The sequence below is a fragment of the Ischnura elegans genome, chromosome X (genome assembly GCF_921293095.1).
Source record: "Ischnura elegans chromosome X, ioIscEleg1.1, whole genome shotgun sequence".
Classification (NCBI taxonomy): Eukaryota; Metazoa; Arthropoda; class Insecta; order Odonata; family Coenagrionidae; genus Ischnura; species Ischnura elegans.
In genome coordinates, this window is record NC_060259.1 from 59,060,148 (window position 1) to 59,076,824 (window position 16,677).

General features: G+C 38.4%; 1 protein-coding gene across 1 annotated transcript in view; it reads right to left on the reverse strand.

Moving 5' to 3' along the window:
- Positions 1-474: 474 nt before the first annotated feature.
- The window catches only part of LOC124171038 (reversion-inducing cysteine-rich protein with Kazal motifs), a 149,182-nt gene continuing 132,979 nt past the window's right edge, over positions 475-16,677 (reverse strand). Inside the window, exons 7-15 of the mRNA XM_046550185.1 lie at positions 16,539-16,672; positions 14,881-15,172; positions 13,687-14,029; positions 12,053-12,435; positions 11,345-11,596; positions 6,907-7,159; positions 4,031-4,185; positions 3,159-3,286; positions 475-2,533 (exon numbers count right to left, since the gene is read on the reverse strand). Of these exons, the coding sequence (XP_046406141.1) occupies positions 1,805-2,533; positions 3,159-3,286; positions 4,031-4,185; positions 6,907-7,159; positions 11,345-11,596; positions 12,053-12,435; positions 13,687-14,029; positions 14,881-15,172; positions 16,539-16,672 (2,669 nt within the window). The 3' untranslated portion in view covers positions 475-1,804. The remainder of the gene's footprint in view (positions 2,534-3,158; positions 3,287-4,030; positions 4,186-6,906; positions 7,160-11,344; positions 11,597-12,052; positions 12,436-13,686; positions 14,030-14,880; positions 15,173-16,538; positions 16,673-16,677) is intronic.

Sequence of the window (16,677 nt, forward strand, 5' to 3'; positions counted from 1 at the left end):
TTGACTTTTACCAATCAGATTGGCTAAGAATATCCCACTTAGGGCAGGCGCGCACTAGCGTGACCACGACCAGTTTTAGCATTGCAACAAATGGAGCGACGTGCACTAGGCCAAGTCCGACTCGTTGGTCGGACCCGAGTCGTCAGACCAAAATTTTTGAATTTGGTCGTTCCCGACTCAGTGGTCGTTGCGGCCAGAAATTACACACATTCTTATGGCGCGCCGCGCACTGACACCGACTTCACTCTGACCCGACCATACCGGTTGAGCAAGTGGTGAATGTGTTTTGCTATCGTGGTCGTGGTCGTGCTCTGGTCGGAAGGTGTGCGACAGATATCTGTCGCGGTCATGCTAGTGCGTGCCTGCCCTCAGGATTTGCTGAGAAAGACCTTTGAGTGCTCATTTCTGCTGACTATGCCCGTTGGCTTTAAATACAGACATGCTCAGGCACAAGTTCCACCCTTCAGCTGAAACTTAAAATCAACACAACATATTTATTTGGCACAACTATTCACAATCACACTTTCACAAATATAAACATCAAACTTTTTCCAGACACACTAATTATCATAAATGTTTGGTGAGACATGTATAAAGTTCAAGGACTCATCTTGAGAATGAAAGTCACCCCATCGGAAATCCGAAAGAATGATAATCAGTAAAAATAATTTTTGGCTCAATTATCAGCTCATGTTACATTCCTGGTAGACCATTCTACCATTGACATAGCTTACGTACGAACATGAAAATGTATAACATTATAAAACATTATATTAACTTGAGGGTAAATTCACATTGAGCAATAAAAATGTAGATGTACTGTATTCTTCTAGCACCTAATACTTGATAATTAGAGGATCGATTTGTGTTCAACTTTGTTCTTATACTGTCTGCAATGAAAGTTATTCAGAATAATTGCTTCACCAATTTCCAAAAAAACTCATCATGTGGTATTAATGGACTAGTAGTAAATAAGCCCATTGGCCTTTGCAACATGATACCTCTATGTAAGTTGATTACCAAGACGAAACAAATTTTCTTTGTCATGACACGTAGGTACATAATTGGTAAAGTTGAACCATTCTCAATACTTGATTTATTCATTTCTTTGGCATATAGAAATATTCAGCTAGACAAAGTCCTTAACAGCTTCACATAAAAGCAAAAAATATAAAGATTATCACAGAATTGAATCTTAGCACATCTCATCACATGAGAACTAAATGGGGTCAATGTTTGGTAAGGTTTTAATAGTGACTAGCCTCTTGTCTCCTCAAGAAAAGGCTTAACTAACAATGTCTTAAGGTGTTATATGTCTAATAAATTACTGATATGGGCATTGCCTAAAAATCATTTCCTAAGCAATGGTAACTTGAATCTATTGCATTCCTTTTTTATTAAGGAAGAGGATATTTAACATTTGGCATTATGAAACGTTTGGGTCAAACAAAAAGCAAATTCGCTCACTTAGTAGGTATTCCCTAAATTTTCTTAACTAATGTCTTAGATTCTATGAAACTTGTAAAATGCTGAATTAAAAATTCCTGCTCTCAAATCACTATGAATCACAGAAATTCAAAGTTTTGTCATTACATATTGACACAGAGGTCATTGACAATGACACAGACTATTATTCTCTTCAGATTTGGCCCTGGTTATGACTTTTTCTTTGACTGCAGAAATCATATTTGATCACGTTGGAATGTTTTGCATTGACGTTCGGGAACAAAGTCATGAAATCCATTCTTTTTAAGAACGAGTAAAAAATGACCAAGGTTATGAGCAGTTTTTGCCTCCACTATCATTACCTGGCAACCTGGAGGTACCTGAAAATGCTTGATAGGATAGTAGCAACAAATATAAGGTGGTGATTACATGAAATAATTATTGAGGAGCTAGCCACCAAACGAACGACACTAGCAGTTGTTAAGGTACTTAATGGCACTTCACTGAGTATTCGAGGGCTTCTTCCTTGAACCATTCGTGCAAGTTTTTCAGCTTCGGCTATACACGCTTCCATTTGCAGCTCTGATGGGGGATTAAGTACTCCATCATTGATATTCACACCATTTCTGGCTTTCACGATTACATAAACGTCCATTTCAATGCTTAGCATCCCATACACGGAGCACTCAGCCACTTGTACATGCCTTTCCAGGTGCCTCAACATAGATTCAACAGTCATGATTTGATCCCTTAGGTTTGGCTGGACACTGGCTGTGGCAAACAATCCTCGTTCCACCTGCTTCTGGCTATATAATAAGCGTAATGCGCCAGCACAAACAGGGCAGCAAGAACCAGGTGGTATTGATGCAAGGCAATCTGAACGAGGAAGAGGGGGACATTTCACTGCTCGATCACATGTCTTCCAATAACTCCTGCGGAAGTAGTCACCAATGCCTTCAGTTATTCGTCCAACAGAAACACAAGGCCCATAGTAATCTACTGTCATTCTATCTGCAATGGCTGCACATTCAGAAGCATAAGTATCTCCATTAATACCGCAAACTTCACCTTGCATTTTGCAGTTTGACTGAAATAAGCAAATACAAAGAGAAATTAGCATACAGATTTACCACAATACACCATCAAAATCACTGAGCTCGTTTCAAATTTAAAATTTGAAAAGAGCTTAGAGAGGGGGCTCATTCAGATATAAGAGAGGGGTAAGAGCGTCATTTGTTCAGGTTTTCACCAGCATTCCTTCTGACATAGTCACCTGGGCCCAATGATGCTTTACACAATAAAGATGAGTTGCATTTGATTGTGAGTTATACAGATAAAAATAATAGTGACAAAATTGGAACAGATCAAGTAAATGAGGAACAGTAATGATGGCCAATATTATGGACAGCAAATTCATTTAAAAACAGGCTATTTAAAAAATAACGGAAAAGAGTTCATACATGCAATGCCACACTGAGAGGGGGACTTGAAGGGTGGTTCACTGTAAGCCCCACTTTCTCATAGAATATCCCACTCTATGCACTTGATAATGGTGTAACAGTCGAAACCGGTCTGAATTTTTAAAAATATATTGTGGATGTAGCAAAATGTCTTTATTGATAAAATGGAGCCCTTCCACCATGTACAAGCTTCTAAGTTTTGATTTAGATTGAAGAATTTTGGATGGCCACTATGTAGGAGACAGTACTTACAATGCAAGGTCCTCGATAGGCTAGAGTTTTCTTAGACTGTACGAGAAAACAAGAATTTGGATGTTCCTCACCATCGGAGTCACACACAGGATCGAGCTCCATGTCTGAACATTTCATTTCTTTATCAACTGAGGAGAGAAAAGAGAAGAATGAATTAAAGCTGAGAGAAACAAATTGAACAGCATTTTTCAAACAGAAGAATCATCAAAATCAGTGAAACATACATGCCGACTTTGGCTCACTCACTCAATGAATTCAACCTGAAGGTTGGTTTTGATAAGTTAGGATATAGCTCACCCCAGTCTTAGCCACAGGCATGTGAATTTCATGGAAAGGGGCCAGTTCATTTTCATTCATTGAGTTTTCAGAATAAGTAATTAATGTACATTCAAAAGCATACTTTTTTCTAAAATTATGCAAAGTAATATACTGCAATGGCAATAATTACCGTATGTGTCTGAATATAGTCCCCCCTTTTTTTCCAAAAATGCCTGTGGTAAAAGTAAAGGGGGGACTATATTCAAATGCATTTTTTTTTTTTTAACTCTTCCCAAAACTGAAGCCTCAAAATTAGGGGGACAATATTCAGAGGGGGACTATATTCGGAGAAATACGGTAAATCAAAATTAATTGATTATCAACGTTAGTGACTACAATGATGTAGTGGAAAGTATAAAGGGAAATCTTTACCACATTCAAATCTACTCAAAATTTCATAAGAATCTTCACTTGTTGTCTCCATTGAGAATTTTTTATCCACCAAAAAACAAATTAAAATCTATTATTTGCAATGATTGTGATCATTACTGGGCATCATCAAAACTCTATAATTGAAAATGTAATGAGTACGTATTTGGATATAAAAAACTCACCACACTCATATTGGGGACATGGCTGGTGTGATAGGCTGAGACACACTCTTCGGTGGGGAACGCAAATATGACCTTCACTGCATGTATGGCTTTCACATGGATTGATGCTCAAGCAAGACCCATATTCATAGTCTCCATCACCCAAGCCGGCACACCTTGATAAAAAAATGACAATGTTTGTTGAAGATGAAGAATCAATGCCACAGAAAGAAAATTAAACACATGCAACCATACATTGATAAAAATAAAACTATACAATACGTAGTGTATGTGTATATGAAATGAAAAAATGATGTTGCTAATAATTAAAAAGTTCTCAACCCAATATAAAAGCAGGGACCAGGGCTTTATTCAGAAATCTCTCAAGGACGTACCCAGTAGAGCTGTGTCGTTCATGAATGAATCGTTCAAAATGAACGATTCAATGGCATGAACCGAATGAATCGAATCCACGTTTTCCTCTCGAATCGTTCAAAATGAATGAATTGTGGGGGAAGATTTAAATCCGCCGAATCCAAATCGTTCAAAATGAATGAATTGTGGGGAAGATTCAAATCCACTGAATCATGGCCACCTCTAATACCATCCATCTACCCTTCCTATAACTCAATTAATGGTATGACAAGTGTAAGAATATCCTTCGTCTACCCTTCCTTGGGACTTAGCATTCATTGCTGAGGAAAGCATCTCCTGAAAGTGTCTCCTCAGCTACTTTCACCTGCTAAAGAGTATTGAGTTCTGTACAAGAACATAAGCAGTCTTTGAAAGCAAAGATAGACGGGCTGCACAACTAATCTTTAAAAGTCCCCTAAGGAAAGCAATAATATACACAATCAGTGGTGTAGCCAGGGGTGGGGTCCCGGGGGGTTCGGACCCCCCTTCCCCCAAAATATAAAAACACTATCATTTTCCTTCATAAAAGAAAACAAAATATTGAAAAATCATGAACTTAAGATATATTTCTTTAACAATTGAAGTTTTTTCGATTATGAAAAGTGTTCAAATTAGTTTACAACCCATTACTCAGTATCCTGTTTTTCAAAAATCTCCCCCCCCCCCGGTTTTGGACCCCCCCGAACGAAATTCCTGGCTATGCCACTGTACACAATAGTTTCTATAATTGTGTGAAAAAAAGCTCATTTAGAAGTTCTTTCATTCATATTTTTAGGATGTAACCTATCTGTGTGGCACACAATGAGACATCACGAGTTATTTTCTGAAACGAAATAGGTATGGTACGAAAGATAATCTCATCTAAAGATTTTGTAGTATAAGTTCCGTTGAGAAGCATTAACTTTCAAGTACCTCAATAACCGAGTTTTTAAGATGCTACTTCATTATCCCCCAATATGTGAGTCTGATTCAAGACCATGTGAAGGCTAATTTTTTTCTGTCTTATAATTTTAGAAATCACTGTTAAAACTCATCCCCATTCATTTAATTTAGTTGCTTGGCGATTTTTTTAAATTTTTATGTTAATTTATGGATTTTTAGTTTTTATGTTAGTTAATTATTTGCTATTTTTATTGTCACACCCAGATTTAGTATTCACTCATAAGATTTGAAATGCAGTAATCGACAGATATACAAGGATTCGAGGAATCATGGATTCGAGAATCATGGATTCGAGGTATGGATTCGAGAATCATGGATTCGAGAATCACACGGTTCATTCGGTTCATTTTGAACGATTTAAAGAACCGAATCATTGCCAAGAATCAAATCCCATGAACCGAATCCACAAAATGAACCGAAATTCCCACCTCTACTACCCAGGATCAAAACTAGGGGGGGGCAAGCCACGGTTGTTCAAGTAATAGCTAAGATTTAAGCATGGAAACGGTGAATGAAACCAACATTTAAAGGAAACTGTAACAGCTCTTTATTAGTTTTTAAAATTATTTGCTTGAAAAATATTATTTCCCTTAAAGACACTTGCGATATTTGCTTCTAGGGGGGCAGCTGCCCCCTCCTGCCCCTCGCTGGGTATGCCCATGAAATCTCTGCTGCAAGAAGCTTATTTGGACCAGGACCCTGAAACTATATCCTTGAGGTTATGTACCCCTGACTACTACGGTAAAAATTAAATTCCCACCTGTTTTCAAAATAAGTCCCCTCAAAAATACATAAATAAACCTATGTGCTTCAGCTTGAACCATCTAAAAAAAAGGTGTTTCAGGTGGTACCCCTAAGAAATCATTTAGTTCCTGAAAAGATAAGGGAATAGCTAAAAAATGTTGTGTCAAGGAGGAATCGAGAAGGAAGAGGAAAGCCCTCAAGGTCTCCTTCAAATACTACAATACATATATTATTCAATGAGAACCTTACCACAGAGTCTGTGATTCATATTTCACTGGAACTTGAAGTGTACTCAGGGAGCGCTATGTTATCTTTAAAATAATTATTGAAAAATTTTCATGAGTGCATCTCAATGGCATTTCCAATGGATAATTCTAAAAATTTCAGTATGAAATAAGGAGAGTGTCACATTAAATGTCCATGCGAGGGAAATTAATGAATTTAAACATATTTTTTCACCTTACTCACTCAGTGATTCAACCCAAAGGTTGTTTTAGATAGGTGAGGGTGGAGCTCACCACATACTCAGGCACAGGTGTGTGTACATCACACTTTCAGGGTATAGGGGCAAGTTCCTCTCCCAGAACTACCTCACACCTTGAGGATATAATTTGGAGAAGTCTAAAGGCTTCACCAGGGATATGAACCAAGGACAATTTGATCTGCAGCCAAGCACTCTAACTTCTAGGATACCACAATCCTCTTTTTTCTACTAATGATTGGAATTTCTTAAAAAAATATAATGTAGGGCTAAAGAATGGAGTGAAAGAATAGATTGACAATTTTATAATAATTACTTTGCAAGGCATGAGCTAGGGTAGGTCCTTCCATTTCGGCCACATGTTGGAGAGTAATGAGGAGGACAGTTGCAAGGCAATGATATCATATCCAGCTCTTTCCCGGAGTCAGCCTCATCCAGGAGGCCTTTCAAGCTCATACTCTGTGAAGATTCTACTCCCCACATTTCACCACACTGGCGCTTGCTGCAAGTCTTCTCTCCAGCATAGCAGCTGCACAGGTTGCAATCCACATAAAACCATGAGCCATGTTCTGTAAATATAGAGTGCTTATTTCATTAGGCTGAAGTGAAACCAGCATTTTCAATCAAAACATAAAATGGATATGCACCACATAGTATTTATTGCAGTGGTGTATAATTAACCCAGTGAGAAATGGGTGGTGGAATCCACGTGGAACCCACGTGGAATCCACGTTGAGTGGTGGATATTTGGTGGTGGTGGATATTGAGTGGTTGGACCCACGTGGAATCCACGTTGATTTCAAGTGGATTTGTGGTGATTAGCATTAAATGTTAAACAGAATTTCTAATTTGTGGAACTTAACTCTCTGGTGACATTGCGTCATCCTGAAACCACGCTAGTTATGTGAAAATGTATCGCACATTCTATTTTTATATAATTCGTGGAAAGGCAGCCATGAGAGCACATGAAAAATCGTAGACACATATATAGAAGGTTTAGATATAGAGTGGTTGAGGTTTTAATGGTTTTAGGACAGCACCAACTGCTGTTTTAATTTTTCCACCAAATTTCCACGTGGGTTCCACGTTGATTCCACGACCAAAAACACGTGGTATCCACGTTAATTCTCCACGTGGGTTCCACGTGGATTCCACCACCCATTTCTCACTGGGAAGGCTGGGGACATGGATATCAAGGCCAAATGAGTAAAAAAAATAGTGCTGAGATATCTCACAAAATCAATATAATAATTATAAGCCATATACCATGGAAATGATGTAATTACTATTTGTTTTGAATGAGCTATATTTGAAGCACAGTGGTTGAGTAAGAAAAATCTTTCAATTTCTCTCATTGAAAACCTCTGCTAGAGAAATTTTCTGGTTCTGCTAGACAATATTAGAGAATGTAGGTAAAATAAATATATATGTATTTATACTTAGAATTTATGGTGATTAAATTAATTAAAATTCAACCCATAAGTCTAACACAACTGCATTCTGGCTTGAAGCTTACACTTTCCCTCTATAATTTTTTCTGTCATCCTCACAATTTATGCAGTAGACAACTTTATTAAAGAACTTTTAGCTATTGTGTAGTTTGAAAATCAGTATAATAAGAGAATCCTCATACTATCCCACCAATTTGCACATAGAAAGACCAACTTTTATGGCTGATGGCATAAAAGGAAAAAGATTGTCAATTGTTCTCAGTCAGACTGTTCTTACACAAGACTAAAGGGAGGGTACATGGATTTGGCTTTCTCCTGTCCACTATGCAGAATAACTGTTTTCTGCCATGTGATACAGGAGTGGTTTAAGGTGATTAATTCAGGGCAGGTCCATCACTTTTCATGGCCCCTTACTGATATGCAATACCAGGTCTGGAACTAGGGCGAGGCAGAAGGGGCATGTGCCCTAGGTGACGGATTTCAAGGGGCGGCAAAATTTGAAATGTTTATTAAAAAGGATATTAAATTTAACGATTACATTATTTAACAATAATTATTACATCACAAATCATAAAAAAATAATATTAATAAAACTGCTTCATAGAAAATATACGATGCGTAGCTCCATCTATTGCATCTCAAAAAATTGCTTTAAGAGGTATTACATCGTAACTTATGCGGGTGCAAAAACAACTACGTATTACTATTTCCCGAACTCTTTAAACACATTTATTTCTTGAAAAATACACATACAGTTACGTTAAAGGGGTTCCCAAACACACTATTTCCCCAATCCCCTCGTTGATTTTTCTTGTCTCCCATCACATACCACCGTTTTCAAGGATCTCGATGATTCCTCCGCTACAATGCTTTAGTGGTGAGGGAGGGAGGGAGGGATCAGGGTAGGAGGGGCAGCAAACTGTATTTGCCCACTGTGACAAAACTCCTAGCTCCAGCCGTATGCAATACCTCTAAGCTATAATGTGTCTGTGATCTGATATACACAGTCAAACCTTGATAAGCGAGAACAAGATAAGTAAGAAACCTCTAAGAGTGTAACTAATTGTCAGGCCCCGTCATTTTTACCCTTGAAAGCCTCTTTAAGTGAGAATTAAGGAACCTCTATAAGTGAGAGATTTTTTGGCCGACTTCAAATGTGTGTACGCTGTCTGACTTAATACGAAATGACAGGAAACTTATGTCGCATACAAACTTTAGATTTGTATGCATTTTAGTTAAAGTTGACTTGAAGGGAACACATTCTTCATGGCGCTATCAATTCCTAACACACAAGTTATGAGTGAAAGACAGCGATATTTTTCGAAGAAAATTTCAGATTTTTACATTGCTGCATCTACAAATACAGTGAATCAAGACATGCAGTTGTAGAGTCATTTCAAAAAGGTAATAATCTATTTTTGATATAAGTGAGAGAGGTCATTACGGAACTTTGGAGAGTGAGAAACTGGTGAAGTGAGAAACCTCCATTAGCTAGAAAATAATGCTGGTCTCTTGAACTCTCACTTATCAAGGGTTGACTGTACATGTATAAGACACTTAGATATTCGAAAATCATTTTTTAATATTCCTCACTGGTGGAAGAAAGACTTTCATTGGAGAGCCAACCTAAAGATCCTTTCAACTTTTCCATAAATCACGATTGGCAGCCACCCTGATTTATGGAAATCTCTTCTTTTAATCCACTATTGATGTGACATTAGGATAAACAGCCAAAGAGTGACCTACCCAGCCGGCACAGCCCATACTGCATCTATATGTGAAGTGGATGCAATGAGGATGCAGTGTGTGACAGGATGTGCTAGGTACCAAATATCCTTCTGCCATCCTTTGCTAATAGCGCCTATGTATGCCATATTTTCATGATGTGGTTTAATACTTAATAATGTCTGCAAATCCTCGCATTAATTATTATAAAATATTAAGAATTATTATTATTATAATTATTCACTGCATTCAAGATTTTCACGAACATACGGAACTGGCAATGACTACAGCAGTAGGTATGGACTTGTCGGCTGGTAGCCATCTTTCCCTTTCTCGACGTGTTGGAGCCTCGTAGATTGAGTGTTGCGTTAGGCGTGTTTTATTGTGACTTTTTTTAATTCTGACCATTGCAGCAATTTTGACTAATCTCCCGGTATCGACCCTCGCTCACTCATTGGCCTCTACTCTCCTGGATTTGAACTCTGCGTTTGTTTTGGACTCCGATGGATAGCAATGTTGTACTGAAGTTCTCATATGTGGTATTGTGTACGCCTGTATTCCTCATGTGTAGTCCAGTGTTCGTCTGTCTCTTCTTTTATGCTGAGTCATTAAAGTTATACTTAGGATAAATCAGAGCACGTTTATTTCATGAGTTGTTTAAAACAATCCTGAGATAAAGAGAACCGAGCAAGCAATACAGAAATGCTATTTTGACCGAGTTCAATTTTCGGCCGTTAGATGGCAGCACATTCGTGCACATGTTCGTGCATCCTCTCGGCATCTCTTTAAGTGCGGCGGTATCTCTTTTCTGCATCCCCTCGGCAGCGGTCCGGCATATGGATGGCATCTATATGTAAGGATGCACTAATACTCTTTGCATCTGGATGACATCCAGCTGCCAAAAAGAAATTTAATGGTTTGTGCCGGCTGGGTAGATATCACTCTAAAGTTGCGGATATCATTTCACTCCCTAGCCATTCACATAGCCAGTAAATAATTTACACATATTAAGTTGTGGTTATCGCATATTCTCACACTCAAATGTGCTGGCTGGCCTATCTGGTAACTCCTTTTGACAGCATGGAACTTTTCTAGTAGGGGGAATGCAGGTGAAAGTTAAAATTCCCTTCATCAGCAGCACACTTGTTGACCTTCAAACAACGTGAGTTGGGACGCAAGGTAAAATATATGGATAGGAATGATCTTCTGCCTGCACAAAGATTTATTTATAGATTTTTCTAACGGATTTAAAGTTTTGTGGGTGCTGTTAAAAAAAACCAAAGAACTGACACATCCTGAACGTGGATTTTTGACATAAGTGATCTAATTTATGTTGTTTCAAATTGATAACCTGCTTTATTGAACATGATATGATACTTCTCAAATACTCGGTTTCTGTATCCATATGGAACATTCGTTAAGAGATTGAATTAAAAAAATCATCCCTAATGCTTTCTTGAACATAAACTAATGAAATTTAGTCCTATTGAAGAGCACAAACCCCATACCTACAGCTAATATAATAACTTAATGGAAAGCTTCACTCTAGAGAAAGAAAATGTAGTAGGACCCACTTACCTATTTTCCTACTTCCTATCCAGCATGAATCAAGGGGAAAACATGACAGGGGTTGACAGTGGCCAACAATAGCAACTTCACGCACCCCTGTTGTAGAACCAGAGGGCATTCCTCCTGGTGCTGCACGTGATGATGAAGAACTACATTGGCACACCTTGTAACACCCACGATCTTTCATGTTTGCAGATACTGGGATTTGCATGAAAGAACCTTTAGGAACAACATATTTGGATAGCTCTCCAAGTCTACAGCCTATATAAAAGAGAAATGAAATAATTATTAGTCATTGATATAGTATTTCAATTGTTTTATCATAATAGATCTAAAAGATAATCTACAAAGGCTAGAAATCTGTAAGAGAATATTACTTAAAAATGGTGGCATGCACCATTTTCATGGTTTTAGATGGAAATATGTATCAAGCAAAAATACGTATTTCTAGGAGAAATCCGTAAAACATTTGTGTTTCACGCAAGATATCATAGATAATATTCACCCCTCATTGAAATAAAATTCAACATTTCAAGGAAAAAGATCATGCTACCAGAAAATGAAAATTTAAGCAAATTTACTGTTATTCTAAAAAAGAGACCAATAGTGATACATTTTAGCAATCAATGACCATGAATTTTATGAAAGTGAGTAATTTCATTCAGCAATGTTTGATTTTATTCAACAATTCATAATTATAAATGCAAAAAATCATACCTGGAACACAGGTGTATGGAAGACATGTCTTCCCTGGATTACAACTTCGGTTCACTATGCAAACTTCAGAAATATCACAAGTGTTTATCTTGCAGGGTGCAGTTACACGGTCAATCATTTGTGTCAGCCTCTGCTGCTCATCATTTTGGGTCTGCTTGGATTGTTGCTGGCTCTGAATTTGAGTGGGAGGTAGGGATTCTATCGTTGAGCCCTCGTAGTATGGCCTTTTGCTCGGTGAAAGAAATGGCCAAAGAGAGATGCAACCAGAGATGGATAGAGATGGAGGTGACAGACGTGAGCATATGGATGCTGGGTTGAGATGATGATCTTTCGGCATCTGAGACCAGTCTGTGCACTGTGAAACTAGTTCCAAGCAATCCTCTCTGAAACAGAACAGATTGAAAATTTAGGATTCGTGGCAAATGACAGAAAATAATTTACCCTAGTATGGGTAATGTAAGGGTTTGTTATTTGAAATGGGGCACTTCCAGAGTATACATGTAGCATGTTGGCATTCCTGCATAATGACTGCTGCGTTTAGTCTTTTTAGTTGGTCGTGCCATCTTACAAATGCACCATGCTCGTGTCATGCTTCGTAATAAAGAGAAAGTATTACAGTTCAGTGAATGTTTCTGACTCATTATTACAACTGAAAAAATAATGAATAGAACAGTGCCTAAAAAAGGTGGTGGTTGATGATAGAGCTAAAGTGCACTGGCAGGCACATTCCAGCATCGTATCCCACTGACATGTGAAGGGGTGCTAACCCATGGGACAAAGGGCCAAACCCAGGGCAAGGTTAATCCTTCAGGGCAAGAGATCCTCCACGCTAGCTCCTGTGGATGGCCCTTACCTACTTTTGGTGGTAGCATGTACTAAACAAACTCGAAGTCATCTCTGAGGAGATTTGCTGCTACAGAATGCATAAAAGCTGGTTTGATACTTATAGCAGTAATAAGCTTAACCCTAGAAGAGTAAAGAAGTTCTTTAGAACCCTGAAATCGCTCGTGAAATCTAGAATGAGGCTTCTCTTTAGGTCTAACTCAAGTAACACCCATCCCTTCTTCAATGTGACTTTTAAAGGTCCTAGGACTCCAGTCATTATGAAACCCTCAGTCATTGTGAGGCCCCACAAGGCTGCTGTGTTAGTCGCATGGTAAAAATATCCCTGTCAAAGAGTCCAGGAGATGGCACCATAGTAGTATACAGCAAAAGAAAGTATATTTACCATTTTTGAAATTTTGAAATTATGGTACCCTGATGAATCAGTGTTAGAAAATTGCTTTTCCAAGGGTTAGATTTTAGATTTTTCATGTCACTCATAAGAATTAATGTATTGGTTGCATGCAACCCACAAGACAAATTTAGAATCTGTTTTTCCATTTACTGGACTTAAGTGATGAAATAGCATCATTAATATCTTCATAATAATGATTATGTACTATTTTAAAGTTGATGTTTAGAATTGAACAAAAAGATCCACTGACCACCCCCTCCCCCCGAATGTTTTTCATCCTATACAAGATCCTGGCAAATGTCATATACTTCAATTAACACCTCAAATTTGGTTAAACACATCAAGCTAAAATATTCTAACTATAGACAAAAATTTAGCATGTAAAATGACAACTTACATGCAGATACGGCTGTCATGTGACGTTGGGTGGCAAGGGTTAAGTTGTAATGCACAGGCCACAGCTTTCCAAGTCAGAGGTGAGCAGCTGAGAGTAAAAGGAGATCTAGATGTCGCTCCAGAGGATGACAGTTGAGCAATGGCACTGGTGTTGCGAAGAGGGATCCCAGGAATTCCAAGTCCAGGTGGTAGAAAGAGGCGTCCGGTATCTTCCCAAAGGGCCACCAAGAGACGAGCTGCCATGTCAGATTCTGGATCACATGAGCGAAACAGCTCCGTGGGACGGTTGTTGAAATTAGTGCAGTAGTTTAGCCCCTCACATCCCAGCTCACAGGGTTTATCAACTATTAATTAGAATATAAAGCCACATTAGTCATAGAAAAGTAGGTACACAGTTATTCTTTTCGAATCCTGAACGATTATGGTAGTTTGTTTTGTCCCTGCTATCCCAATGGACATTGCTTGTCCTTAGGTTTTCCAGGGACCAAAGCAACATTACTTAACACTCACTCATGCCCTAAGTAGTGACACAACCAGGAGGGACTTGAATCCACAGCTCTGGGGTAAGCAAACAAAGGCTTAACCACACCATAACCGCGGTGGATATTCAAGTACTGGGAGAGAATATCATGCCTGTACATGTAAACACAGCAGAACCAATGGTTTAAATGAGTGGCATGAGTTGTTGATTTTTTTTAAATTGATGTCAGAGAATTTCATGATTTAATTCAGGAATTATTGAAAATATAAGTTTCATATTAGAGAAAATAAAGGGAGTGATGCAAGTCTACTTTTCCACATGCATCTAAGGATAGGGATGTTGTATGGATGAGACTGCCAGCTTTGAGCTGCATCATTTTGCAACATTTGATTCAGCAAAGAAGTCTTTACCCTTTAGCACTATCTTTGCACCAGTTATGATTCCTAGCTTCAATGAAATACATTTATAAGAATCAGAGCTGCATCAATTCCAATTATGGCACATAGCACCTCGACAGCTAGCGTAAGTCATTAAACTGAGAACTTGAGGCACTTTAGGGGTTCAAATGAACCAGGTGAAAGTTAAGAATAGAATTATGTATTATTTAAGCGTAGAGAGAGTAGAAGAGGATAATATTCATGCATAGTAAATAATAGCATGGACGAGAGGATTAACGATCCATCATCATATTAGCTAACCTCCATTCCTTCCTACCTTCATCAATACAGTGAGCCAAATTCACTTCGGTGACAGACTGAAGACATTCTTGATGGAAACTATCCCATCCTCTGGCCCATTCATTCAAATAAGTCACAGCACACAGACGTCTGCATGCTGGGTTTACTGCCCGGCTACAGCACTGAAGTTTGGCTGAGTCCATTCCCAACCTCTCTATCCTTGAGGTAGATGTGGAATACCCTGAGTTATCTGTTGGATCTCCTCCACTCGAGCCAGAAGTGCCAATTCCTGATTCAGCACCTTGCAAGAAGCACTGCCACATCTTGTTCTGCAAATATATTTAAAAGATTACCATGCATATAATCTGAGGTTTCAGGCGAGATGGAGTGGAAACGTGACATAGTGAAGAAGCAGGAGCAATTTCCACAATTTAAATTTATTGGTACTACCGGTTTCCGAAACCGGTACATAGTACCAATAAATTTAAATTGTGGAAATTGCTCCTGCTTCTTCATTATATTACCATGCATATTGAAGTACTGAAAAATATTTCAATGATCAAAATGATGATCACAGTCCTCACAAGGAATTGAGTATTACTTGAGTATCAGCGGTTATGCGATCTGAAGATAGGAAATCTAAATGCCAATTTAAGTTGGAAGGAAAATATTTCTGGCATTGGTTTTTTGATTGTACTAGGGAATCATCATAAGGAGGAGAAGAGGTGTTAACCTGCTGAGGATTTGACTTTGAGATCAAGCCTTAGCCTAGTTCTCGGTGGGTTACCAAATGTACTTCTCCCGATTGATGATTGTGTAAGGCAATCTAAAAACCGGTCTTGGAAATTTTTTTCCTTCTGACTTTAATAGGCATTTGGATATCCTTATTCACTTAAGATATTAGGAAGCTAAAGTTAATTATTCCAATTAAATAGTTAATGAAAATTCCTTGCTGATCAAGTCTGAATAGGGTAGTTTCCTTCATCAAAGAAAATGAAAGGCATTGATTGCGATTCGTTACCCACAATTAGTGTATTCATAATATACAAATTATTTGGTTACAGAAATCCCAGTTCAGACGAATGGCAATGGTCAATTTTAACCGCATTTGAAAAAGGCCAGATTGGTGTCCATGTGATGCCACTCCACGTGACGTCACAGGAACCTAGTTTCTATACGAGTAGATAGGAGTTTTACATCGTCTGAGATTACCAATGCATGCATGAGGCACAGAGCTCAGGGAAATGTCTCTCAATAATCACCTATTAAAACTGATGGTCGGAAAGTTTCCTTCGTTTGATAAGGTATTAATAATCCTTATTTAAGCCAAGCGCTACCTGCTAGCAGGGTACTCTGCTACCTGCTAGCAGCCTGCATCATATCAGCGCTCTAAGCCTCGCCCCAAGGTCACCTCACACAGTGACAGCAGGAACCAGAATGATGTCACACGGGGTTTTCCCAGCATTCATACTTAGCTATCTCGTTTTCGCGTGCTTGAAAATTTTCACTTTTCATTTAATCGCGAAAAATAGATATCGTCATTAAAAAATCTAAAAGCATGAAATACATACTCAAGGAGTAATAATCTTTTGATTTAGGCAATAAAAAAATAGGAAACCACCTTATTGTGTTAATACAGCAAAAATACATGTGTTACTTTTCAAAAGATGTATGCAAGTATTTTTGTATCCTTACAATTGGATGAGGAAGCCCACAGCCACCTGCCACTAATCCCTCGACCACAGACTCCTGAGTTGTTTGAGTTCGCAGGACTGTGCGACATGCTTCTTGACATTCAGGATTTGTTGCCTCACCACAGCAATGGATATCTACA